Below are 27170 nucleotides of genomic sequence, written 5' to 3' on the forward strand. Positions count from 1 at the left end.
TTGTTCAGTCACTGGTACTGGGAGAGGTGATATGCTAACAAAACTATGCACTAACAAGCATCTAAAATGTGATGTTTTATTAGTTCTGCAGTAAATAGAGGGGAGATGCTAACAACTAATCCCTGCTCTTAATTTAATTCACATTGCGAACATGAAAATGAGGAGACAATTAATCTCTCAGCGGCTGGATCCTCTCGCTGACCCTATGCATGTTTGCATTTAAACAAAAGAAACTGAATTACTGCCCATGCGTTGCTGGAAAAAAGATGCCCATAGTTTTGTCTGGGTATCGTGACAGAGGGGTTTAATGTAACTTGGAGAGATAATTTGAGTATAAAATGGGGAGCTAATTAGAGCAGTAAAATAATCAGATGTTAAAAGAAGCAAATACAGTGTAACGGCTAAAAGCCCAGGAGCGGGAATCCGGCCAGCTGGGGTTCTGCTTTCATTCAAGCATGCTGTGCAACTCTGAGTAAGTCAATAAACCTTGCAGTGCTTCAGTTTGACCATCTGTAGAATGGGAATGATAAAAATATTATTCCCTGTCTCCCCAAACTGCGGCGAGCCATTGACATGAGTACTGAGTCAGAGTGCTGTGAGCTGAGGAAAGACAAATTTAAACTTTCCCAAAGTTCAGAAGTTTGCCTCCAGTTCGTTTCTATCTGGGCGACTCAGCTCCACCTTTGCCATTGTCAACCTGTTCCCCTCCCACCTGCGAGGCTGGCAGGTGTCTGGTGGCCTAAGGCGAACACTCAGCAGACTGAGCGTCTGCGATGGTGTCGTTGGGAGTCGAAGAAGCACGTGACGCTTTGGGAACTGTGGCAGCAGCGAAAAGCACACACAGCTGAAGATGAAAAATTGAAGCAAAACCATGCGACTAATAGTTAAATTCTTTACATCCTTCTGAAATCTCTCCCTAAAGCAATCCCCTCAAGACCCTACCAACGCAAATCTCATGAGCCCGCGTTGCGTGGACTTCGCATCATGACAGCATTTTTCCTCATCAGGTTGTTCCGCAGCGCTCAGATGGAGCATGCTCTAGAGCCCAGCATCGCCCAGGTGCCCCTTTGCGCTGATCTCTCTGCAGAAGGACCGTGAAGTGGATGCAGACTGTCCTCAGGGCACGAAGCTGCCCACATCCCCAAGGCTAGCAATGCCAAGGCTTAAGCGTACGCAGCGGAGGGGAAGCTGGGGCACATGACATGCTGTACAGTTTAGCCTTGCTACATTATCTTTGAGTTGTTTCTAGCTACAAATTGTTTTTCCTGTTCATTTTCATCTCTGATTCCAGGCTGTAGTTACAAACAGAAGTGCTGAAATACAAATCCAGGCTTCCTGGTGTATTTAGCTCAACGTTGGAGTCTCCAGAGGTTGAGACAAGTTCCAGAGATGATTCCAACAGTTTGCTCGTTGAAAGTAATTTCCAGATCTGCGAGTAGTTCAGAAGGTGAAACAATCCATTAAATACACTCATGTGCATACACACATGCACAGAGTATCCCCGGGGCAGTTAACGGGGCAGAATGTTTAAAAGGCACCAGGAGCCCTGCTCAGTAAAGCTGCAAAGGCTGCAACAGTTTGGGCATCAGCTTCCTCACAGGCTGCACTGACATTTCTCACATCTCCTGCATGTTACATGCAAGCCAAAAAGCGAGGAAAAGATCAAAATGTACATTTTCTCAGCATGTAAATTCACTCATTTTGCACTCAAAAGTAATTGTGAAAAGAAATATACACATGCAAAATGTTTTACTTTTTCCTGGGTTTGGTTAACAGTGAGGGTTTTTCCACACAACCCTCACTAAACGTCTGCCGTACGGGAAGGGCTTATGCTGTGTTGTAAACAGCAGGTTCAAATCAAGGCTAAACCAGTCCTCTTAGCCCAGCCAAAGCCACAGGGCTCTCGGAACTCCCATCTACTGCAATATTGGAAACAAACTACCGCGCAGTACATTGGAAAGGCTATTTTTTCACTTTGCTGCTCTTATATGAAGCCATGTTCTTTCAGCTATAAAATGGGATGAAAAATCTGACACAAAACAAAAGGAGGAAGAAAAAATCTTTTCAGTTGCAGAATTACCTTTTTCATGGTCTTAAGTTCACAGTTGTGCAACACAGTGAATTTAAAGAAATTTTAAACAAACTACTAAGTTGAGAAGACAGTTTCTTTACATGCCTTACAATTCTTTCTTTCTTGACATACATATTATTTTGCATTTGGCAAGTTGGCAGCCTGATCCCTGAAAATCTTGTTTTAGCTACCTCAAAGCAATTCTAAAGTTCTGAACTGAGTTTAAAAAAGATCTGTTTTTTTCAGATCTGATGCTGCAGGATTTAATCCTGGTCTGTACACACCTATTCTGCAACACTCAGTAAAATCGTGGGGGATTCTCCGTGTAGTAAGTTGCCCATGAACTTCTGAAAGCAGGGTTTTGCCTTTCTTATCTTATTGTCATATCATTAAATACCTTTTTTTAAATATTTTTTTTTTTTTAATAATAAAGCAGTAGGAGTTTAACACCCAGTCATCTGCATGCCACTGAATTTCGGAAATACCGAGGCTCATGGTTTACTCGAAGACGTTATCTTTCCTGCTTTAGATTGACAAGACTTAACTGTCATCTCACTGTTTGTCTCTCAGTGCATGCCCTGGTCACTGACAGAGATCCATGCATCCCATGTATTACAGTGGCAGGACTCCAAGGCAGTATTTGGCTATCAGTTTATTCACTAGATTTTTCATTCAAAATCCCTCTTGAGCTTTTCAGTATGGCTCAAATAAATTATTAGTTGGCTTAAAGTGCTGGCTGTAAATGTTTGGGCCTTTATTTGAGCACTAAAAAAGGCCTGGGAACTATTTCAGGGAAAGTATTATTAACAAATTCTATGTGATAAAAATCTACTATTTGTTTTGGGTTTCAACCAGGATTTTTTATTTGGGGGGAAAGGCAGGGAGGAGGTTGGTGGCAGGGAGAGCCATTCACATCAAAAACAATGTCGTAATTACACAGAGGAGAGAGCCTGTCTAGAAAACAGGATTTTAAAAATTATATAGAAAGCTCTATAGCCAAAGAGGGGGAGCACAAAAGATGGTAGCAGAGGCTCTCCGGCAGCCAAGCCGGTGGCTGGGTACTGTCGGAAGCAGAGGTAAAGGCTTCATTAAGAAAGCATTTCGGATGGTCAGCAGGCATGCCCTGACCTCCAGGGAACGCGTTATCCTTATTAGCTCTTTGAATACAAATCAAGGTGCAGGCGTTCCTGGGGTGTGGGCAGCACACACTGGAGTCCCCCAGCAAGGTTCCCTCAAAGGGCGATGCCCACGGTGTTCTCCAGAATCACCCCGTGCAACTGGATTTTCCCAGCAGAGATCCTCAGCATCGTCCCTCCGCACGCCAGGTGCCCTCCGCGCGGGGCCCGCGGTGCGGTGTTGGCCTGGCCAGGCACGGCGGTCAGGCCGCGGTCACTGCCGGCTCCGGCACGCAGCTCCCTGTTACCCCGCGCAGCTTGCAGGCCTCGTTGTGTTTCTTCTCGAGCAGGGATGTTCTTGGTAAACCCGAGTTCCGTACAGTCCTCAAGAGACAATCAGGGCTAAGATTTTTGACCCGTGTCTCATAAAACCACGTGACCAGCTCTTGCTGTTTCATTCCCCTCTGTATTTTCCGTGGTAATCAGATCAACCTGTACAAGACTAGCTAAACAAATTGGGCTATAGGATCAAGACGGTTTCTTGTATCGCTGAAACTGAGCAACACCAGAGTTTAATGGAAAAATTTCACCTCTAATAGTTGGATGGATTTATATTTTCCATCCATTTCCACAACTAAAAGCCTTGGAGAGGCTTTTTTATCAAAATTTGAAAAAGTAGACGAGCATTGACACTAATTGACTGATCAGATGGAAGCGCCTCCAGGGCCAGGCCTGACCTGAATGCTCCTGGGGCTAATCCTAAAGTAAATATGTTGTTAATAAAAAATAATTATTCTCAACTGTGTATTAAAATCAATGGCAAAGGTCTCACTAGTTTTAGAGGACACCCATCCTATCATGTTTTCACACAGTGCTCCCAAAACACAGTCTGCTTTGGAAGACTCCCGGGCAGGACCTGCTGCCCACTCACCTTGGGCAAAGCTGGAGATGGCAGGGTGTGCTCAGCCAGCCGAGGACCCTACGCGGGGGTCCAATGACGGGCAGTCCCGTCACTTCGCAGCATCAGCAGCTGCAGTTCTGTACAGGGAAAACCAAGCTGCCTCTCCAGGGGGTTCTGCTGGAAAGAGCTAGTGAGGGGCACTTACAGCGACGGGAAGCTCTGCAGGTTTGTAAATGACTTTACAGCCCGCAGCCCTCGCCACAGGCAGCTCGTCAGAGGCGCACTCTGAAACGCCGCCCCAGCGAGCAGGCACTTGGGTCAGCATCTCAGCAGGGCAAGCCAGTGCCCAGTGAGGACTGGGAAACTGTCGCATTTGGTTGGGAAGAGGGGATGTTACTCAAAAATTAGGAAGTCCAAAGCACCTGATTTTAGATAAAGCTGGCAAAAATTAGCCTTTTGGAAAAAAAAATGAAGTGCCATTAGCAACCTCCGTGTTGTGGCACGTGAACGAGGCTACTTGGAGAACATTTTCAGTCCAACCTTCTTGGAATCACTGTTATTTAGCCTTTTTCATCATGATCAGCATTTTAAGCCAAGGAGACTGAAATGCTGTGCTTGCTCTGTTTCATTGTCTTTTTATTCCTTTTAGGCACTTTGGGATAACGATAGGGCTTTTACCTTTTCAATGAAATATTTCAGTACTGCCAACATTCATTATTAAGCTAAAGCCATTTATGTGTTTCCAAATGAAAATACTTCACAATTTCCACTCCTTGAAATATCTCAGTATTTTGAGACGTTAAAAGAATTGTGATAAGACATTATTTCCAAACAACAGAAACTCTGTTTACTGACCAAGGCAAGTAGTGACAGTTGTCTTTCCTGTAGTAACCAAAAGTGCGCTGTTGGAGCCAGGTAACGAAGCAGTTTGTCTCCGATGTAAACATATTTTGGTGTTTATTGTGTGTACTCATCTGGTGGTTCTTGGGCACTGGGAGCACTTTGGAGCCTTACCAAAACTTTATAAGACATATCCCACTCTAAGACTTTGCTGTAGTTGCGTGCAACTTTAGCCATCTGACCTGAAGTTTTCCATTTGGGGCATCCCAGACTGAAATTTTGTGGAATGTTTCAGCTGAAAAGCTTCAGCCATTCCAAGAAGAAAGTTAGGAAGAGACACATAATTTTGCTTGTATTGTTGTGCTTATTTTTAAACCTTGTGTTTTGAGATGCTCTCCTACATCCATGCTTAGGAATGAAGGCTTCAGATTTGTCTGGGAGTTGTCCTAATTTCAGGTACTTTTCTTCTTTCTCTTAAAAAAAACCAAACGAACAAACAAAAAAAACCCAAAAAAACCAAAAAAAAAAAAAACCACAAACAAACAAACAAAAAAAACCACCAGCCAGCCAACAACAAAATCAATCCTTGACTTTCTCTTTGCCAAAGAAAGAGCCTCTAAAATCACACGTTCTCAGGGGGGAGCAGGGAGCAGAGGTACTGGTCTCCTCTCTTTTGCGGCCAGTGATGGGACACACGGGAATGGAGTGAAGCTGCATCAGGGCAAGTCCAGGCCGTGCATGAGGAAAAAGTTCTTCGCTGAGAGGGTGGTCAGTCGCTGAACATGCTCCCTCGGGAAGGGTCGCAGCACCAAGCCTCTCGGAGTTCAAGGGGTGGCTGGACAATGTTTCTAGTCGTGTGGTTTAGTCTTAGGTAGCCCTGCGAGGAGCAAGGAGTTGGACTCGATGACCCTTATGGGTCTCTTCCAAACTGAGATGTTCTATGATTCTAAATAACAATTTTCAAACTAAACTACTTGATTTTTTCAGAAGGAATCTGCTTCTGACATAGAAAAAGACTTGGGTTTTTTCTGAAGACAAATATAATAGATCTTTACTAAAACATGTGTAACTACTCTTTTTTCCCTTTTCTTTTTTTAGTAAGAATGTGTGAACTGCAGGTCAGATGTTTAGAGAAACCCATTAAGTGATTGTTTACTTTTTTGCTGAGGCATGGCCCAGTTTGTTGTTTCTGTGGGTGCTGAGGACTCTGCAGAGAAATAGCAGAATCCAGACTTCCTTCCCCAAATAGGAAATCAAAATATGGAACCTTATTTCCTAAGCTTGATTTTTCTAACGCTTGGAGAAGCAAAGCCACAAGTAACTATCACTATGCAAACATACATATTCTTGCAAGAGGCTAGAGGCATGTTGCTCCCCTCCTGTGCTTCACCCTCCGTGCCCAATGGCTGCATGCTGCTCTGATGTCTCCGCTTGTAAATACAAATTTGAGTGCCTTCTTTTCATTAGTAAGCATAGGGTTAATGAAGGAAAATGAAGCTGATTTGAACATGAAAACTTTTGTTCAACTCCTAGCTTTTGCCCCAGATTTTTTTTTATTTTTTTTCGTTTTGTATGAGCACAGGAAAGACATTTAATCCTTCCGTATCTCAGTTGCATATGTATAAAACAGGAATGAAAATACGATCGTTGCCCCACCCCTTTTTTTGTCTTATCTCATTCAGATCATGCATTTTGCCAGGCAAGGGCTGTTTCCATCTGTGGCACGCAACTCATCCCACAGAGCCCACCAGGGCTCCGATCTCAGACAAGGCCTCTAAGTGCTATTAGTGTGTAGTAGTAGTAGTAATAATAATAACAGCAACAACAACAACACCAGATGGAGCTGAAATTCTGACAGACAGCTCTAAGCCATTACGCGTTTGGGAGATGAAGTACAGCCGAGCCCAAGGCAGCTATTTCTATCAGAGACAAAAGTCAGCAGTTTGGCAGGGTGACCGAATCTGGCGTTATGTAAGCTGGGCTTTCCAACTTCAAATCGTGACTTTGTTTACGTATTTTTTATTTTTTGCCTCCATCTCTGCACGGTTCAGTCTGTGACTGGCACTGGTTTAGAGCTGGCTCGCTGTGGGATCTACCCTGCTGCAAACAACATTTGGAAATCTGAAAAGAAGGTTTCTTTAATTAACTGAAAACCAGAGCCCATAGTCTACTTGATATGAAAAATAGACCAAATTATAGTGGTATTCATAGCCTGCTGGAATGGTTGGTTGTTTTGGAAAAAAAATGTTTTTAAAGGAGGCTTGCCAAGAAACTGTTCTCTCAGGAAATGATAAATGGCGGTTTGGAGACTCGCGCGGCCGCACTGTGTGTATGTGCCTTGGTAACTGCTGACTCAATCGGGCGCCTCCTGATCGCTCCCACATTCACAACACGGGGAGTTTGCAGCCCTGTTCACAAACTCATTTCTGTCCTGCACTTCGGGACCTCTGCACATGGCCTTGGGATTGTTTTATTTGAAAACAATGCAAACACACTTCTTCAAATTACACTGCAGATAACCTTTCAGTTATTGTTACTTCTACAGCATATGCTAAAAACCTTGCAATTTCTTTTCCAAAACTATTGTTTCTTTGAAGATACCCTGCCAGATTTGCTGTTTTCTGTCTCGCTTTTTTTTTTTTTTTTCTTTTATAGTATGTTTTCTATGAAGTTGTGAAGTTTTAGGAAGTTTAAATAACAGAAGAATGAAGACATGGCTAGAATTTGCATGACAGGGTTGCTTTTTTAAACAGTAAAAGAAAATGCTGTCTCTGTGCACTGAAAAAAGGTCTGCTTTCAGCAATGCACCACTTAGTCAATGAGTTCTTTGCAATGATACGTGCTATTTACTGTATGCTAGTACTATAGGGGATGTGTTGTGTGCAAGTGGACAAGCCTTTGGAATGCACTCTTCTGAGTGCTAACAGTGACCCGTGTTTTCAGGCCATTTATATCACCTTAATCCCATTGACATCAATAAGTTTACTCCTCATTTACTCTGGGGTGAAAGAGAAGCGAATTGGGACTATTGTTTATTTAGGAGGCATTGTTGTAAAACATGTCCCGTTCCTGAGTCACAGTGGGGGGAGAGGGAGACTCACAGGGGTACACAGAGCTCAAGGCATTATTTTTTTTCCTAATATTGCCTAATGAATCTGACTGGAAAAGGTCACACAAGTAGTAGAAAAAACCTGCATCTACATGTCTGTGAAAATTTATGCTGTGTGCTTGTGAACTACTAGATCAAGTATGGATGAAAGAGTTTGGAGATAATTTGATAGAAAATGGATCAATTCATTGCCTTTAGCATGAACGTTAGAGTTTCTAGGTACCTTATAAAGAATTTGTGTATCTGGTAATTTGCATCCTTGAAAACCTTCTTAGCATTCATATAGGAGGCCGCTGTGAAAATGCTGAACTTTTCAAAGATCCCTTCTCTGCCCTTGCTCCTGTTCTTTGCTGTTTCTGAGCAAATTCTTCTCCCGCTGTCTCTACCTCCCCGCTGGATGCTACCATGGCGCAGAGCAGCTGTAAGCGCCAGGGTGGAGAGCCTGCCCGCACCGTACTCCCTGCCCCTGGTGGGAGCCCTGCTACTGAGGGCAGCACAACACCTTGGAGTGTATTTAGCTGAAGGAAGCACCTACCTGGAGTACCTTTCTGCTCCGTGATTTCCCAGTGAGAAATCTGCTGGTGGGTTCTATGTGCAGTCTGGCAGAGGCGGAGAGGAAGGGGAAACACAGCTATGTCTGCCCCCTCTGACCGACCTGGGTTATGGATTATGTACCATTGATTCTTCAAGTGCTGCATATCGAGCTAAGGGAAGGACCAGCACCGATTAGTGTCACTGTGAGCAGGGACTGTCGGGGGAGAACCGCAGATGACTTCAGCTAGGAACTCCACCAGTGAAAGAAAAGGATGCTGACCTTGGCATTGGAGTTCCAGCATAATTTTAGCACCTATGGGTGGCAAAATGAAGAAAATGAAATTATTTGACATTTCTCACATGCTTACAAGTTTTGCCAGATTAGGTATTGGTATACTACGAGAGATGGGAAAAAATGTCATTTACATGAAAGTCAGAAGAACTTACGCTTAAGTCTAAATATAGTGCTAAACTTCAGGCTTCAACAACAGTATCTGATTACTCTCTTAATTTTCTCTATTGATTCAAATGTTCTGGACTGTTGCCCAGCAGTGGGGCATTACAGCCTTTCACCTTTACAGACTTGAGAGTGAGTGTGTCTCCAGCGTTGCCTGGTTTCGCAGCATCAGTGACTGCTCTAGAAATACGGCGATGTCTGTCTCCTGGGGTGGCTGATTTAAAACTTTTGCCATGAGCAATGACCCCCGAGTGAGTGAAGTGCGTAATTAGTACAGGTGTTCACTGTGCTAACAAAAGCCTGTTTAGGCTCTGGGACTGTCTGCAAAGACTAAGTTCATGTCATTTTCTACACATGGCAAGATTCTTTGTCCGGCGCAGATATACAAGCCCTAAATTAACTGTAGAATTATAAATAGACCGTAGTTGCAGTACACAAGGAGAGAAACCTCATTTTGACCTCTTGTATTGTGCAATCACTGTTACAGAAAGTTATAGACTATGTGTTTCACATAAATACATGGATCTTCCTCCCTGAAAAGCTCCCTGGGAGTCGAGGGCACTCAGAGAGTAAGGGGAGCGCTGAGCACCTTGCAGTGCTGTGTCGCTAATGGGTTTGACAAAGTCTGACCTATGTGAAAAAATCCTATAGAAATGTTTCCCTGGAAAATAATACTTATTACTATGTGTCAGTTATATGTGGAAAAATACTGTGATTTAAACAAGCTTCTTCTTTAGCCAGGGGCTTCTTTTGCTGTTATATTAGATGCTCTGTTGTGCCACAGCCAGGGGGAGGGGGGGTGGGGGCGAGAAGCAAAGAATCAAGATAAAGTGATATTTGGGATGATGTGTCTTTATCTTTGCACATCATCTGCAGGCTGTGGATTTTTAGGGTTTTGAGTCAGTAGAACTATCATACAAATAATGCATATGGGAGCTGGTCACACACAGTCTTCTCACTTGTACCCGCGAGTAGTGTCTGAGCAGGAGAGGAGTAAGTGCAACCAGACCTCCTCTGCCTTCTTTGCAAACCAGCTTTTAAAAGGCAGTGTCAGGCACTTGTGTTGTCACAGCAGTCCGTGTCCCCTCCAGAAAGAGGCATCGGCGTGGTTATGGTGGGGCTTTGGGTGGGTGGGTGCCAGTGCTGACTCACCAGCATTTTCTGCCGGACTCAGGTGAGTCATTTCACCTTCTGTTGTTTCCATTTCCCCAGCTGTGAGTGCCGGGTGTCATAAAGCATTCTGAGGCTTGGAGGTCAAAAATGACCACAAAAGCACGTGGTATTTTTATCCTTTTTATTATTCCCACTGTTGTTCAACACCTATCTTAAAATTTAAGTACAATTTGAGAAGATTATTTCTTGATTTGAAAAGACTGTTGCTTGAATATATAGATCAACAATGCAGGTACTATAACGTAAAAAGGAGCGGCTTATACCCAAAGGGAACTGTGATGCCTGAGACTGAATTAAACCCCTTTCACATTTCAGAGCTTATATGTCAAAGCTAAAATTGTTAGCCATATCACATAAAGCCATCCATGAAAATTTAATTCAGGATGATGTGAGCATTTTAATCTGTAAAGTCCTTAGTATGTGCTATCTGACAACCTTTTTTTCAAAGGTTCCATGATTCAGGGTGAATGGATTTCTCCAGAGCAGCTGATTACTCTCTCTCTGTTGGATGGGGGGAAAGATACTACTTAACAAAAGAGATTAGCAGAAGAAAGAAAATAAATAACTCCATAGTAAATTCTTTCACGGAAAATACGCAAAGGGAAAATAAGGAATGCCTGCAGCTAAACCACTTTGTGTGTGACGCTTGGATCTTCCAAGCAAGGCACGGTCCGGCTTCGGTGAAGACAAAGGCTGGATCCCAGGGAGGAGCAGGCTGCCGCGTGCCCTGGGCAGCAGCATGCCGGTGCTGCAGTCAGTGCTCCCCCCGCAGTGCTGCTGCCGATGGCGTCATCCCAACGGATGCACAGGACAAGCTTGGCTCTGTGGAGGACCTGCCTTTAGATGACAGTTAAAGTGATGTCTCTCACCACCTGCAACCACCAAATACCCTGTAGCCCTCTTTCTCTTAGACAGGGCCGGGTAGCTTCTTTCTGCCACCATATTGTCCTCCTCTGCCTTCATCACGTCGCTGCTCTGTTCCCACCTGCCGAGGCTGTGCAGCGCTGCTGTGTGCTGGGAGACAGGTGCTGCCTCCCACTGCAGCGAAGCCGCGGTTTGTTGCTGATCTAACAGGGGCTAGTGCAGCCCATAACAGCAGGGGCTGGGGGGAGCGATCCAGCCACGTCTCCGTGCTCCAGTAACGGTTCGGGTGGGAGGTGGGAGCAGAGAAGGGAAACATCACAAAGGTTCATCTGTGAGACCACCTCCTCTGCCTGAAGGATCTTCCAGTATTTCATCATGTCTAGACTGTACATACTGTGTTAGCTCGTGTAGAAGCCTCCTCTGTCATGGGATAAAATTACAAAGCCCAGATCCTTTTTCACTTTGAACAGTAATGATCATCATCATCTTAAGCATGAACAACCCAGGCTACTGCCCATGAACCAGAAGAATAGCAAGAGGTAGATGCACATCTAACATCTGGAGCTGGGCAGATCATTTAGGCTTCAAGCCTGTCATGATGATTAATCGTCCGGGAAAGGCTGTGAGCCTTTTGCTTTCACCGCTGAGCAGTTGCTTATGCTGCCAATAGAGCCACTTTTTGAGTCATGGTTTACCAGCCCAAATGAATGCCCAGCCTGGCTATATCCCTAGTAGTTACCGACAGAGAAAAGCACTAAGGATTTTTTGTTATCTTTGTCATCCATTACATTTTTCAAACACGTTATTTTATCAGAAGCAATTGTTTACTTTTGAAGTCATTGTAGCTGAAAATGTTTTGAAGAAGAGCCTTGACATTTTAACTGACTCAAAACCAGAGGGAAACCTGCAATGGAATCAATTTGGAAAGTTTACCCGTGCAGGACTTGTTACTGGCAGCAGCCAAATAATCTCTCTCTTCGTTTGCAAAATGAATCAAGCCCCCAAAGTGTTGGGAAACTGGCTTAAAGCCATATGGTTGTATTTAAGGAAAAAAAAAAAAAAAAAAAAGGAAATAGATATCAGTCCTTGAAACCGAGTGTCTGAGACCTCAGTGTACACAGAAGACCTGCTTTCAAGGTTTCCTCTGCAATAATCCTGGTTAGAAGCTAACTCTGGAAATTTAAGCTGGTATTCTCGCATAGCTGGTTGGTTTCAAAACTTGAAATTTAAAGAAAAACGTCTAAAACTACAAAAAGCATAACAAAATAATCACTTCGTTTCCCCCGAATTCAACTGGCAGAGCTGCTGAACTCCTGCAGGCATGGTAATGACTTTGTATGACCCATGAAATTTGACTGAAAACCCTTCTTCATTAGCAGTTGGTTGCCTTTGTTGTAGTTTTGCTCCTGGTATCCATAAGATCTACTAGTTTGCCTTTATGAATAATACCATGACAGCCAACAAGCAGTTTCTTTTCCTTTTAAACATGGGTTTCCACTGGTAAATATATTACATTCTAGTTCACTCATTGGTTATTTGCTGACTTGTGATTGATTGTATCCATCTCTTTGAAGCTTTGAAATTTTTCAAATTTGAATTTTTGAAGCTTTGAAGCAGTCAGTGAATGAAGGAAATGTGGTTTTGGGGTGTCCGAGGCAACTTGATTTTACAGGGTGAAGAGCACCTGCATCTTCTCTGGATTTCAGTGGTTCTTCTGGGTGCCTACATTTCTACAAAATGAAAGCATTTTTATTTTTAGAGTATTCTGAAGGAGATATTTCCGAGGATATGATTTCAGTGGAATCGAACAGTGGTTGGAAAGGCCGGGGGAGTCGAGTGGGCTTGCAGACTGTTTATCACCAATAAATTTCACCTCTGATCTCTGTGCAGCCCCTGGCAATGAAAAGTGCCTTTGGAATTGTGTGTGGTTTTCTTTCGTTCCACTGAGCTTTCCCACTGAAATTTTCTGTCTTGCATCTGTGTCTTTGTAAAGCTTAATGCAATGGCAAACAAGAGGCCGCCTCCTTTCTGAGGAGCAGACTCGAGCACACAAGAATACAGCCCTGGTTTTGTGTGTTCAGAATGGGTGCAAACTTGCCACTTTATTTATCACCAGGATTTCTAACCTTCACATGCCACGGCCCATAAATGACTTCTCCGTAATAATATTTATCAAAGTATTTCTGGTCTAATTCATGCTGAGCTTGTTCTCTAAAAATTTCTCTTGAAAGAATCTTTTTAAACATTTTTCTTTTGAAAACAAATTCATGACCACATCAAACAGAGATTCATGTTGCCGTTGGTTTAATTACCAGCAGCCCTCAGGGAATCTCAAAACTCACTGTTGTTATAATTGCTTCTCTCCCTTTCTCTCCCCCACTCCTTTTCCCCTTCCATTTTTGATTGCTGCAGAAGTCACTGTATGGTTATTAACTTTGTGAGCTCATTTTTAGGTACAAAGGAGTTTGTGTCCTTCTTTGCCTGTATAGTAACTACAGATCATAAATAATGAGTAGATTGTGGATTCTAAAAAAGGAAGTGGCCAAAAATCTTTTTTTGAAAGCCCAGTTGAAGTCATCTTGGTTTTCAATGTTTCAAGCAAAAAGCAGAGAGCGGTGCCATTCCCTACTCATGTCATACCATGCCATAAGACCACATCCATAACCCATAGATGTGTCTCACCTCCTATTCCAACCAGAAAGCCCAGTGCACCTAGCTTGGCTTTATCCCCTTAGAAAAGCAGTATAGATACCTCATTCGGGTGAAGTGTGAAATCTAACATGAGCCATGCTGACCTAACTCGATGTGATACATGGCATATTTGCTTTAAAAAAGAGCAGCAGTCTCAAATCTGTTTTGAATTAGGAAAAGTGTTTGAGAGAAAGAAAGGAAAAAAGGGACCGTTTTGTAGCAGGCATCTGAAAAATAACAGTATGGAGGAAGGAGGAAAAATTGTCAGGCAAAGACTAACAGTTAAAGCTGAAAAATGTATTTCTAACACGGGGGGATTATGAGTGTATATGTTATTCTTTGTGGTTTTTTAAAATAAAATCTTGGCAACTTACGTGCATACTATGATGATCCAGAACGAGAACAGCTACCCAATGGTGAAATTATCAGCAGTACTCCGGCAAGAGGTTATTAGTCATAGTCTCAGTATCATACGAGAGCCAGAGCCAAGGATTCAAGAAGCAAAACATTCCCCTTTGGAGAGAGGTCAAGATTAGTCACTTTTGTTTTCTTTAATTGGGGGGGGGGGGGGGGCTGCTGGTTTGCTTTGGGGTTCATTTTGTTGTGGAGAAGTGTTTGGGATGTATTTTCATGCTAGTTGGGTCTTTTACTTTTTTGTTTTAACCCTAAAGTGTTGTAAATATGCCACTGTCCCACACTGGAAATGGGAATCTGCAGCTAGGGGAAAGCTGTTGTCTGACAGCCAAGCTTCTGACAACAAAAGTATGGAGTGAGATTCAGAGGCTGTACTGCCGTGATTAAACCAGCAGAAAGAGTCCTCCAGAGTCAAGTACCACGGGGAGTTTTCTTCACATCTGTGGAACTGAAGCGTCTGAAATACGAGTGCCTGTTAGCTGAACAGAAAGCCCGTATCTGCAGATACAGGTACCGGGGTGCTCAACCAGGAGGACCCAGCATAGGAATGTTTGGCTGAACGAGAACATGAGTGAGAATGAGAAAGCAATCAGTTTTCCAACCTTCTGTCTTATTAAAAAACAGAAAAGCATTTTGAAGTTTTCTTTGAGATCTGAAAATCTGCCCAGGAGAGGGGAAAAGATCATTAAGGTTTTGTTAGTGCTTCTCCTTCCAAGCCAACATTAAAGATGTTCAGCGTATTTGAAGGTGGGACGGTACCTTCACTGCCACAGCCTTCCCTGCTTGGTGCTGGCAGTGCGGGCATGTGAGGGGCACGCAGGGGCTCCCACAGTGCTTTGGATAGACGAGGCACTAACGACCACCCTTTATTCCATAACTACATCCACACAATTGCATAAAGATAAGAGGTTTTTCCTGGTTTCTTAGACCAACACTTCCCTTATATTTCTCATTATCTCAAGCCTGTCTGACATCCTCCATAAGGCTGGATTTCAATTTAAGCATAATTTGGGAAACTGTTTATGATGATGGTTCTAGATGGATGTCCAGTGATTCTTGTGGATACACAGACTTCTCGTACTTTTGGTATCATTGATTCACTTGTAAGGAAAGAATCCCTCTCTTATTGCCAAATTGTGTCTTACTTTAAACAGAGACGGAAGACAGTTGTGTCTGGTCAAAGAGATATTATTTCCCGAAGGTGGGGCTGTAGTAAATGAAGATAAGCAAATTCTTGAAAAATCCATAGTATTCAGTTAATAGGGGGAAGGGGTGTGTGTGTGTGTGTGTGTGTGTGTGTGTGTGTGTATCTTCTTTAATAGCTTCTGATAAAAGTTATATTTAGAGACGAGACCCTAAACTTCATTTTCCTGGCTTCATGCATTAAGAGAAAAACATTCCAAGCTACCTCATTCATCTACTGATACTCTGTTTAGGGGAAAGGGTTAAAAAAAATAAATACCTGACCTTTGTAATATTTTAGAGAAAAAAATGCTGTATCCTGAGGCAGTGCTGGGCCAAAGTCTGTAGATTTTGGACACCATCCTAACCTGAAAATTTCCATGTGTTTCAAGCCTTGTCTCATTTATCTATGAGAGTCAACCACAAATGTTAACAGCTTGGCCGTGGCCCTCCGGGTGCCAGACGGCTGCACGAGCCCCACGCACACGTGGGCATGCAGCCGGTGCCACCAGGCCGGCAGGGCTGCTTGGGAGCTGCGGGAGCCACGGGTGAGCCAAGGGGCTTCAGGGCCCAAAGCTATACCTAGAGCTACTGAAAGGTTCTCAGGAAACACTGATTTCCATTGGTTTGGGTGTTTTAAATAAGCCAAATATTTTTGCAAGGAGTTGTTAATAGCAGCCACAAAAGCACTGAACCGAGGCCACCATTCCCAGCACACTCTTACCACACGCCAGCCGTGTCCAGTCTCTGCTCCTATCTCCTCCAGCCACATCCCCCCTGGTCCTCATGTCTGTCTTGACTAGCAGTGGTTTAGGTCATCCCCTTCCAGTTGTTTTTCACCCTCAGGCCTGTCTGAATCTTCTCCGTTTCTAAAGTAAGCACTGCCCCAAAAGCTTTCTATATTTTGAGGTCTTGTACTCTGTAACAGTCCCCAGCCAAGTGTATTTCACTCTCCCGTAACTTAATTCTTCCACGTGCCAGTGTCCTGCTGGCCTCCTTGTCAGAAGGAGAGGTATAGACTCATCTTACCTTGCTTCCTTTACTCAAGCAGCAAGTTACAGCCACATCACTTTATGAAGGTGGCATGTGCAAACCAAATCAACATCGGTGTTTGTAACTTTTGATTTCTATTTATTTCTCGTCATTTTTAAGATCTTACAGGAACTGCGATCTCACACAAGCACAGCGTCTGTCATTGCCGCTTGTTTCTTTGTAGGTATCATTTAATAGTTCCTCTTAGACCCAAAGTTTTTCCTGCTGCTGAGCTGCAGCATTTGTTCGCACAAGGATTATTTACCCGAGTTGTACGTGAGTGGCTGGAGATAGTCAAGGCCAGCTGGGAAGGTTTCCGTTTTGTTGCGTAGCATCTTCTTCAGCTACTGCTGTTCCTAAAGGCTGGTCATCATTTTCATTTGGGGAAAAGCAGTGGTATCGTAAAAAAGGCAGTTCTAAAAACATGCTGCCAATATTCTGTGTTTGTTAACACATATGCTGCATTTTATACTACGTTACTTATTTAATCACATATTACTGAAGTGGCTTTTTCATACCGGTTTTTTCAGCATTTGACCTGTCAGGGCATGTCTCTTACTATTGTCATTTTCAAACAGAATTCAAGGGAGACATCTAATCTGAAAAATGGCATCATGGTTGTAACCTACACTCTTCCAAGAATCGTGAACATCCACATGAAAGAAATGGAGCTGAGTAAACAGTTACCCAGAGATGTCATATTTCAAGAAACTTTGAGGAAGCCTTTAGAAAAAGGTGGCTTTCATTTGGGGAAAAAGACATTCAGAAAAGAAAAAGATAATTCTCTGCAGTAGTTACTTACTTATCAAAATTGCTTTCCCAGTTCTAATGAAAAGAAAGAATTCATCAATCAACCCTGCCATTTCTCCTATTTCCTATAACTTGAGCATCTCATAACCTAGAGCTTGTGCTGCACAATCAGGACAAAATTCCTCAAACAAACAAAAATTACTTTAAAATGCCACAAGTGTTGCAGCCGGTAATCAGATCGCCACATACTGGTGTCGCCAGTTTCCTTTACTTCCCAATGGAATTAAGAAAAATCCGTGACAAAACCGAGTTCCCGTACAGTGCATTAGGAATTCACTGGGCCAAGTCAGGCCGGCTGGTGTCAAGGTAACTTCTGGAGAATCGGAGCCGGTGACTGGTGCACAAATCTTGGTTGTTCCTGAGCTCTGACCCTGACTCAGGGACTCAGAAGTTTCTTCCCAGTCCCAGGCCATCACCCTCTGTTGGAACACCCTGGTGTGTGTGAATTTCCAGCAGCCATTTAAGGGTTACTACTACAATAAATAAGGGGAGGTTTTGCACTTTTGAGAAGTGTAGGGGAAATATTTTACTATAAAAATATAGAGTAAGATGAGACCAGGAACAGTTCGTTTACTGAAAAAACAGAACAATTTTTAGTATCTCAGAGCGAAGATTGGCACCGATAGCTTTATGCAAGAGAGCTGAATCTGGGACACAGCATGTAGCAAGTGCCTTTCTTTCCAAAGATGTCTTTTGTCTCGAAGTTAACCATTTTATTTGACAGTAAAGACAGTGGTTACACTGTTTATATAACATTTTCATTGACTAGAAAGTGACTTGTGACATGCAGCCTTCAAAACCTGCTAATTCCATTCCTCAGAAGCTCAGCCTTTTATCTGTCTGGCGACGAGTCATCTCACAGTAGAGGAGAGGGTTTTCTCAGCGGCTCCGCTTCCTCTGCTCCCCCCCAGCCACCGCACACGTACGCCCTTCTTTGGCCAGCTCTCAAGAGAACATGCAGACAGTCTGGAGAACAAATCTCCCTCCACGCAGATTACGTTCTCCTATAAACACCTCAGCAACGGGTATATAACCTCCAGCAAGAGTGCTGCCTCATCTCTGGCAACAAAACAAACCAACCAAATCCAGAAGCTCTGAAAAGGGAGGTCACAAGAATCTGGGATCTTGGGTGCTGTAAACAGAAGACAGACTCTTCCCATGATTTTTGAACAATCATGCACCTGAAGAAAGAAGCTTTCTTTAATAATACTGAAATTGTTCGTCTCTCCTGCCACTTGTTACAGTTCTAGGCAAACGTTTAAAATAAATCTCTGTGAAGGTTCCAGTACCTATCCCTGAGCTTCTCCAGAAAGCCACTCCTAACGCCAAATTTGTGCTTGTCCACAGGGCCCTCAAAACTAAAGCATTAACTTTTAGAAATATTGAGGTACCAAAATGCGTAGGGACTTAGCAAGGAGAAGAGCCAGGGAAGCTGCTCTCTGAAGCTTCCTCGCATATTCTCAATAAGTTATATAGAGTGGATCCCACCAAGGAAAAATGTGATTTATAACCACACCTCCTCTCACAGAACACACTCACTGTCTTCTTGAGTACTGCCTGATAGTGATACCTTCCTTCATATTGTTGCCATTAGCAGGTATCATAAGTTCAAGAGTATTTTTTACCTCTTATCTTTTCTTCAACTGAGTTGCTAGTTAGTGTTCATGACAATGATTTTGTTAACAGAAAGGACATTTTTGTGTGTTTTTCTGAAATATAAAGCTAGCTTATTGCTGAGTACTGCATTGAATAGCGATCATGTTAAGGAGTCTACACAACATTGCTTATGAGGATGCCCAGATGAAGAAAGCATCATTTTCCTTCCCTACAGGTTTGCCACACTGCAGAGCAATAGGGTCCTCCTTATTAACAGGCCACCAGGAGTGATAAACACCTGAAGATCTCCCCAGTCATCAGTTATTTCAAAAAAGTGCCTTAAAGAGTTGGTCCACTTTGAGCTAAAAAGCTGCACCCTCAGGAATGAATGGTACTCGAGATAAGTCAGGGTAGCAGACTTGGGAGCCTAATGTTGGAAAAGTAGCTGACATTTTCCTTTATCACATTTTCATTCAGCCAAGTGTCGCTTGCGTTCTGGTTTTCCTCTTCTCCTTTAGCAGCTTCATGCTTGGCTTTCTGTATTGAGAACCAGCACGGTCCCCCTGAACCCACTGAGTGAGCACTGTGCTGATAAAAAGATCTCTTGATTCAGCACAAATCATTTGTTTAATCAGTCAACCGCATTTAGAACACAGGTAGTTACGAACCACCATTGTCTCTAAAGGGACTATGATTTTTACCCTTAATAATACTTACTTTTGAAATCTCAGAATGAGAATGAAGGGCAGATGAGACAGCTGTAATTGACAGCGGTAATCGATGCTGATCCCTCCAGATCACGGAGCAGCGCCTGGCAGAACTTATTCATCATTTGTGGACTTTGTGGCCTAAATTGTGCCAGACTCCAAATTTTGTCTTTCAGCTTCCCCGCTGTCCTGAATAACCATGGCTGAAAGCACCGCTCCCCTCAGCTCTGTAATCCCGTCTCTCCTGGCTCCTCCCCAGTAACTCTCTACAAGCGGCTTTGGGAGCGGGTCTCCAGAGTGCTGCTCTTTTGAGATGCTCTCTGTTACAGGGGTACCTGAAGGAGGCTTTCCTCCAGATGTCCCTGGAGCCTCTCGGGCTTCTATCTGGTTTGTTTTCTTTTAAAAAAAGCAAGACAAGACATTCAGTGTCACATGTTATGTTCTGAATCGCACCATGAATTTGTTAGTGCGTAAAATTCAGGGCATTTAAAATTAATATAATGTCATAATAATATAAAAAAAAAAAAAGATCTGCAGAATTTTAATGGGTAAATTGTTGATTATTTAGTTCTCACCTCTCATCACAAGAACAGTCTCTGTCTTGTTTGCTACCACCACCTGGAATGCTTTTGATACCTTTATAAATGTTGGCGTGTCACTTGATAGCCATTGTAGAGGACTGCTGCTCCTGGAAACATGACCTAAGAGGACTTTGTGGTTCACAGCAACCACATCATCGCCACCAGTCCATCACGTGAGATGTCACAGTAGTCAAGTGCCTCTGTGACTTCTTAGGGAAAGCAAAAATCTGTTCTGTAGCATAGCTAAATTTCTTCATGATGTGCCATTTCAAGATTTGTGCTCTAATCTTTCAGCCTTTGTGAAGAACTATTTGGTGGTTTGTTTTTTTTCCCCTAGTGCACTGCGTAGATGGGATTGGTTTATTAATTTTGAAGAACTAGGTTCAAAACTTGTTTAAATCTGCCTCTCCATCTGTGCTTAATCTATGCCTCATGGATCTTTTTTTTTTAAAAAAAAAAAAAAAAACTTATCTCAGAGGATGGAAAAATCTTGTTTTCATATAATATTTCAGTAAGACTCAGGAATAACCGTGGTGTGTATTTTCTGAAGGGTTTCAAGCACTGCTTCCTCTCCCCAAAAGCTCTAAAATACAAAGGAAATTATTTGCATATTAAAAATTTGATTATCCAAACTTCATGCTTCTAATGAAACATAAATCAGCTAGAAAGAGCTTACTTAGTTTTTCCTAAAAGAAACAAATCAGCCTGAGTTATTTTTCTGCATAATTAACACTGTTTGCTGCCTTAAGTACAGGGATCAGAGTTGTCCAAAGCAGTTAAGATTATAGCAACATCAGCAGTTTTTCTGTTTGCTTTACTTTTATTCATTCTGGCATCACAGCTAATTTCTAATCAAGGAAGCGTGTTTGAAAGTTTGGGGGAGATGATACACTTCTCCATGCTAAGTGCATAAAGCCAGTTTAATAAAAAGGGTACTGCTCACAATGACATTTTTCTAGTGGGTATGATCATCTCTGCAGCAAACAAGGAAACGATGTATTTTGTGATGTGTGTTTGGATGGGGCTGGGCGGATTGGGCACACTAATAAGCAAGCCTCTTATTCCTGCACATCAGAGGCCTGTGATGACGATGGAAGTTGCCTTCTGGTGGCTTTTACTTCTCTCTTTAAAACGTCTCATACTTTAAGCAGACAGCCCTTTGGCAGAACTGAGGACGGGGGCCCATCGTCCCATTGCCGCCTCATTTGCAAATGTCATCTTTTCTGGTCCAGCTCCAAGAAGCATGAGCAGAGCAATGTACAGAAATGCAGACTGCTCCTTCTCGTGTAATATCCAAAGAATATGTTACTATTTGGGATTGATGAATCAGTCCGAGATTGATCCAGAGCCTGCTGAAGTCACTGGAAGTCAGCGATTGCCAAAAACTACCACTGACTTCAGTGTGTCTTGGAGCAAGCCCTTCACAGTGCAGAACTCCCTGGGAAATGAATGGATGGCTTTATTGGAAAGCAAAACTGATTAAACAGCAATTAAACAGAACTAGCTATCTGGACCTCCCTCCACAAAAGCTTTGTGGCTTCAGAGCCCTACCCCAATAAGCAGGAACATGGAAGACGAAGGTCTACTTTTTATCTGATGTGGCTCAGCTCAATAGCAACTAGCTTCTGCCTCTGCTTCTGTGAGCCTCCTGCACGCCACAGCTGCAGCAGCCAAGCCTTGTTCCCTAGGAAAAATTAGACAATTATCTCTGGGAATTTATTTCCCAGCAAGAATATTCACATCTCACTTCTCTCCAGTACTTCATCACCAAGATGCACAGCTGTTGAAGGACTATCCAGATCTCAGTCCAATCTACTGTCATGTTCAATAGCTCATCACTGTAAGGGTTTCATAAATGCACGTTTTCCAGATACATCTTCAGCCTGTTTTTCCTTGGTAATCCCTGTCTGGAATCGCAAATTAAGGAATATATATATATATATATGTATATATATATATATGAATCCCCCAGTTAGTTTAGAATAACTAGCAAAAGGACATTTCTTGTTAGAGGAAGAGTTGCCCTTTGGACTCTGAGGATAGCTGTTTGTCTGCAGTCTTCCACCACGGTCCTTCCAGTGCAGCTGGCTCAGAAAGCAGGTGGTGCCTGGCCAGCGGGGTACGCAGGAATGAGATCTTTCTGCAGGCTTCACTAGCCCTGATCTCTGCTGTCACGCCTGGAGCATCATGAGTTTGCCATCCGTGCTGGGCACCGCTTGGGTGAAGCGTGCCTTTTTAAGGGAGTGAACAAATAGTGATGAAATTAAAATCTGATGATCTGCTCAATTTTCCATCTGTATTTCCTTCTAGAAATCTTGAACTTATGTGTTCTTCAGCTTCCTCATTTGAAGAATCTCATCTTTCAACAGCCATTTCCATCCAGAATTGCTAGTGTTTCATGTACCATCTAGGGTGCTTTGCCTAATGTTTTCAAAACCAGCTGCAAAGTATAAATCTCTGGCACCTCATATTTTTAAATCACTGTATCTGCTTCCCTACCAGTTGTACAAAGTCTTTGAAAAAAACACAGCATTTTCTCTGCAGTGGAAAAACATTTTAGTTTCTGGTGAAATCCTCCAGGTTTGTTGATGTTCTGCTCAGCCTTACTGTCTTTTACTGTCCTGTGTGATGCTTGGATGATAGCCAGGCATATATAAATTGCTCCCACTCATGCTCTCTCTGGCGGTTTTATGTGCCTTTCACTACTTTCTAGCAGATATTTTAGGCAGCAATTTATTCCTATCATGGTTTTTTGGGGTTTTTTCTGCTTATTTTCTTTTCCCTCTTTAAAGCGTATCATCTTTTTGTCTAGAATTTACTTAGGATTTTAGGATCCCTGTGGATCAATGGGCCAGACCCTACCATAGCAAAACTGAGGGTTTCTTGTTATGCTTGCAGAAGAGAGCAGGGGGCCGTAAGGCAGACACTTGCTGCCCAAGTTCAATGCTTGCTGTGCCCAGGGGCAGGACTGGGCAGGACGGCGAAGCTGGAAGCGCCCATCTAGTAGCCCTCAGGACCTCTCACTCGGTGCATTGGAGTCAGTGCAGAGAGGAGGCTCCACACACCAGATAAAGGGGAGAAGCAGGTTACATCTTGACTGGGAAAGGCAAGAAACCAGAGTCTGAATCTGTGGTGCTCCTTGAAACATTTCATTCTTGACTCTCCTCTGAGTACAATAGAGTCTCAGTTTTGGATAAATGCATGGCCTAGCCTCTGTTAGATACCCTGATTTTTCATTATATTTTATCCTAAATATTAGAAGAAAGGGCAGAACAAGCAAAGAAGAGGAATTAAATAATTTAAGGAGCTTCTGTCTAAAGGCAGAAGAAGATGAGCATTATGGATTCAGACTGAACCTTCCCCTGCAGCCACCCAGAGGGAGATTAGCTTTCACCCTTCTTAGAGGAGTTTCTGACTTGCTGCAAATCATGTCACTCGAACAGCAATCCTGGTGAATGCCGTGGCGCTGGGGGGTGACAGCTTAAAACTGAGTCAGTCCCCACACGCAGCCCTGGCCGCAGACGTGCGCAGCAGCAGGGGTACCCGCGGGCAGTCCCTGCCCTGCGCTGCTGAGCCAGCCCAAGCATCACAAGGAGCATCCCTCAGTCCTCGCTTAGAGTTGGTGAGTTCCCAGCAAGTAGGGCAGATACTTGCTAGACCCTATTGATATTATTAAGGCATATAAGCGTGTCAGAAGTTTTATCATGTTTTCAAAAAAATATGGACACAATAAAAACAAAGACCAACAGAAACTCAGATTGGGGCTTAGTTCTCTGTCCCAGCACATCTCTTTACATGGCCGTTTGTCCTGTGTTCACCCAGGTGTAAAATGAGGGTCGAAACACATCCCAGAGGTGAGTATGAACAGGCCTGTCCTCATCCAGCTCTGACCTGGTCCGTTGAATTTCTAATGCTCTGTTTGATGAACCATGAATCTGTGGCGATTTCATAGAGGTTGTCACGATCCCAATTAAGGAAACTGTCATTTTAATATCGCATTTGTATCACAGGGTTTGTTGCCATTTCCTCACGTGCTGCTACTAAACAAAGTGGCCCTTTGTCTTTGTAGGTTACACAAATGGACCAGAAGCTGAACCTCATTACAGATATGCTGCATCACCTGGTTTCCTGTCAGCAGGGGGATCAAGGGAACAACAGAACCTCTCAGAGAGGCAACAATGTCAGTTCGGATCTTTTCCTCGCTAATAACACCCTGCCGACCTACGAGCAACTGACAGTACCGAGGAGAAATGAAGATGATATATCCTGATGTGGTGTAAGCTCAGGTTGGGTTCCTCCCACTTTTCTCCTTTAGATGGGACTGAGCGTTGAGAACCTGGGAGGAACTAAGTTCATCGGCCATCCAAGACAACACGCGACTATTGTATCTATGCCACTAAGTCTCAGATACTCTCTTCCAAAGCCACTCGTAACAGCCAAAGGATTGCCAGGCTGTCTTCTGCCCAGCAAAACTTCCAGAAGCACCACGCTGATTTTGTTCACAAACAAATGGTCACAACTCGGTATTTCTCAGAAAGACCAAACCAATGTAAAGACGGGCAAAATGGCAAGGATTTAGAGCTCCTTTAATAATAATAATAGTAATAATAATATTCTAATAATACTTGAACTTAGATGGAAAAAGTGCATTCTGTTTATGAATCTGCAGATAGCAATATATTTCTACTAATAAGGTTTTTTTAAAAAATTAGGGTAACTTATGTTGGTTTTATTGTATAAATACACACTAACATTCTACAGAATGACAAACCATATACTGAACAATTTTCTTTTTCTGTTTTATTTTAACGTTGCTACATAAACAGTTATCAATAATGACCAGATTTTTAAAATCTGTTTTTCTTCAGGGAGGAACTAATCCTTAATCTGGAACAATACTATTTATAGTGGAAAGTGCTATAGATTTTTTCAGATATCAGGTTTTCATGGGGAGGCAATGAAGTATTACCTAGAAAAAAATGATTCTGCTTTCTAGAAAATTGTTGCCAAAGAATTTATATATAAATAGAAAACACGGTGGTCTGAATGTACTTGTCCTGAAATAACTTTTTAAAAAGAAGGCCCACTACTTCTTAAATCTATTTTTTAGCTTACAGTTGCCAAGAATAGTACAACAGGCTGAAATGGCTGGACTTGCTGGTCAAGTGCTTGAGCTGGCCAGTTACTGAGCATCCGCAATCCTCGCAGGAATCGAGGCCCCAGTTTGGGAAAGCATCTCTCGTCCAGACAGCATATATGACAATGTGAATAGTTTCCGAAATGATGTCTTGAGAAACTCAGCTCTGTACAAGAGTCATTTGGTATTGAAAGGTGCCAGCTCTAGTTCAGAGGACCGCGGGCCTCACCCACGGAGCTGAACCCCATGTGATCTCTGCCATAAAGCCAGCAGCCTTTGGCTTGATGGGGTTTTTCACATGTACAACGTGAGCAGGATTTGGGCTTTGATTACGAAGGTTGAAATTCAGCCCTTGCAGATAGTCAGCACCTGTACCATGTCAGCCCTACTTTGCATGGGAATATCCTTACAGCTGACCGTGTGTCAGGAAAATCTCTTTAGTCCAGTGTGGTGGTAGCCCATGCCACTGGCAAAGGAGGGAGGTGTTGGCAGATTTATCAGCTCTTGCACTTTGAGCATCACACATGTCCAGTGGGCCCTGTTCCCCTCGCTGCAGAGCCTGCACCCCACGCTGTCTCTCTCCCTCTCCTGGAAAACTGATGTCCTAAAGCCTTGTACCTTTGCGCAGCAGTTAACGTCACCGGGCTTTCATATCTCTGAGCAGTCTGAAATGCTGATGTGTAATGATCTGAGACCACAGGGAACCTTCTCACAGTGCTGTGTGCATTCCAGGCTTTCTTTCCAACATTTCATCTCTTTCTCTTGGACTGCAGAGAGAAGTATACTGCATTTAACTTTACAGATTATGTTACAATTACCCAGCCTTTCTGCTGTACAGTAGATAAATGTTAAGGGTGTAGAAATTTACAGGCATAAACAGGAATTGTATCTGGGCATTACGTTTTATAGAAATCAAAATTGTTGTCGTGATTTTAAACATTTTTCAAATGAGATTCACTATGTAATTTCAGGTTATCAATCAGCCTGTTAATTTCCTAATAAAATGCAGGACGAGAGTGCCATGTCTTTTGGTTATTCTAAAATCCAGACACTTGATACAGGAAAGCTGTCAGCTTTGCTTTCCTTTTTTTCTCTTAGCCTGCTGTTCAGTGTACAGATGCGTTATTTGCGATGCGAGACTGGAAACCTGCTGCTGGTTCTTCACTAGAGAAATAACACAGGACTTAATCAGCTGGGGTGGCTTTGGGGAGAAAGGCGTGTCTTGTAGCCTTTGCTGGAGGCAGCCAGGTCCGTGCATGTCTAGGGGCATTGTATTAACTGGAAAATGCATCCATCCATTCCTACATGTTTGTTCCCAAGACCATGGCTGCATTTTCAGTTTGGCAGCTAATCTCAGTGATAACAGTCTGGCATAGCAAACATTTCATGTGAAAGATCATTTCCCTTTCTTGATGCATCCGTTGGTTTATTTCCATCTGAAACTCACTGTTACCAGAATCCTGGGAATAACCAGGTTTTACAGATTCTCAAGGCTGGTGGTGAGTGGTCGCAATGTCGGTCATTCCTCACCTGGGTCCAGCTGATTGTGTCAGAAGAAAGAGCACCAGCTCTGAGACCTGCTGCCTCAAATCTGATCATCCGCCTCACCCCAAGGAAAAGAAGATGATCCATTTTCCTGGCAGAAGTGGGATGTCATAAAATGAGCCATCCAAACGTGCTGTGTCGCTGCTGGGGCTAGCCGTCCCCAAGTGCCCCCAGGGGACAGGTCTGGCCTCTCTGCCCAGAAGACCAGACTGGATTTATCTTGCCTGCTGGGGCTTCATACCTCAACGACTTCTCCTGGAAGTAGGCACCTCAGCATCTTTCTTTCACAGAGCATTGTGGACCAGCAGCAGCAGGAAGATGAGCTGAGCAGTTCACCAGTAGACAGGGCACAGTGAGTATGTCTTCCTGCTGAAACCTTACCTGCCGATGTCTGCTTGTCATCTGAGCTGT

The 27170-nt window shown here is 43.2% G+C and overlaps 1 protein-coding gene across 5 annotated transcripts in view; it reads left to right on the plus strand.

Moving 5' to 3' along the window:
• The window catches only part of KCNQ1 (potassium voltage-gated channel subfamily Q member 1), a 367457-nt gene extending 341227 nt beyond the window's left edge, over positions 1-26230 (plus strand). For all 5 annotated transcript variants that reach the window (XM_080405255.1, XM_080405256.1, XM_080405257.1 and 2 more), the window contains one exon: positions 24147-26230. In XM_080405255.1, the coding sequence (XP_080261381.1) occupies positions 24147-24347 (201 nt within the window). In that variant the 3' untranslated portion in view covers positions 24348-26230. The remainder of the gene's footprint in view (positions 1-24146) is intronic.
• Positions 26231-27170: the final 940 nt, after the last annotated feature.

The sequence above is a fragment of the Falco punctatus genome (assembly GCF_963210335.1).
Source record: "Falco punctatus genome assembly, chromosome: 10".
Lineage (NCBI taxonomy): Eukaryota > Metazoa > Chordata > Aves > Falconiformes > Falconidae > Falco > Falco punctatus.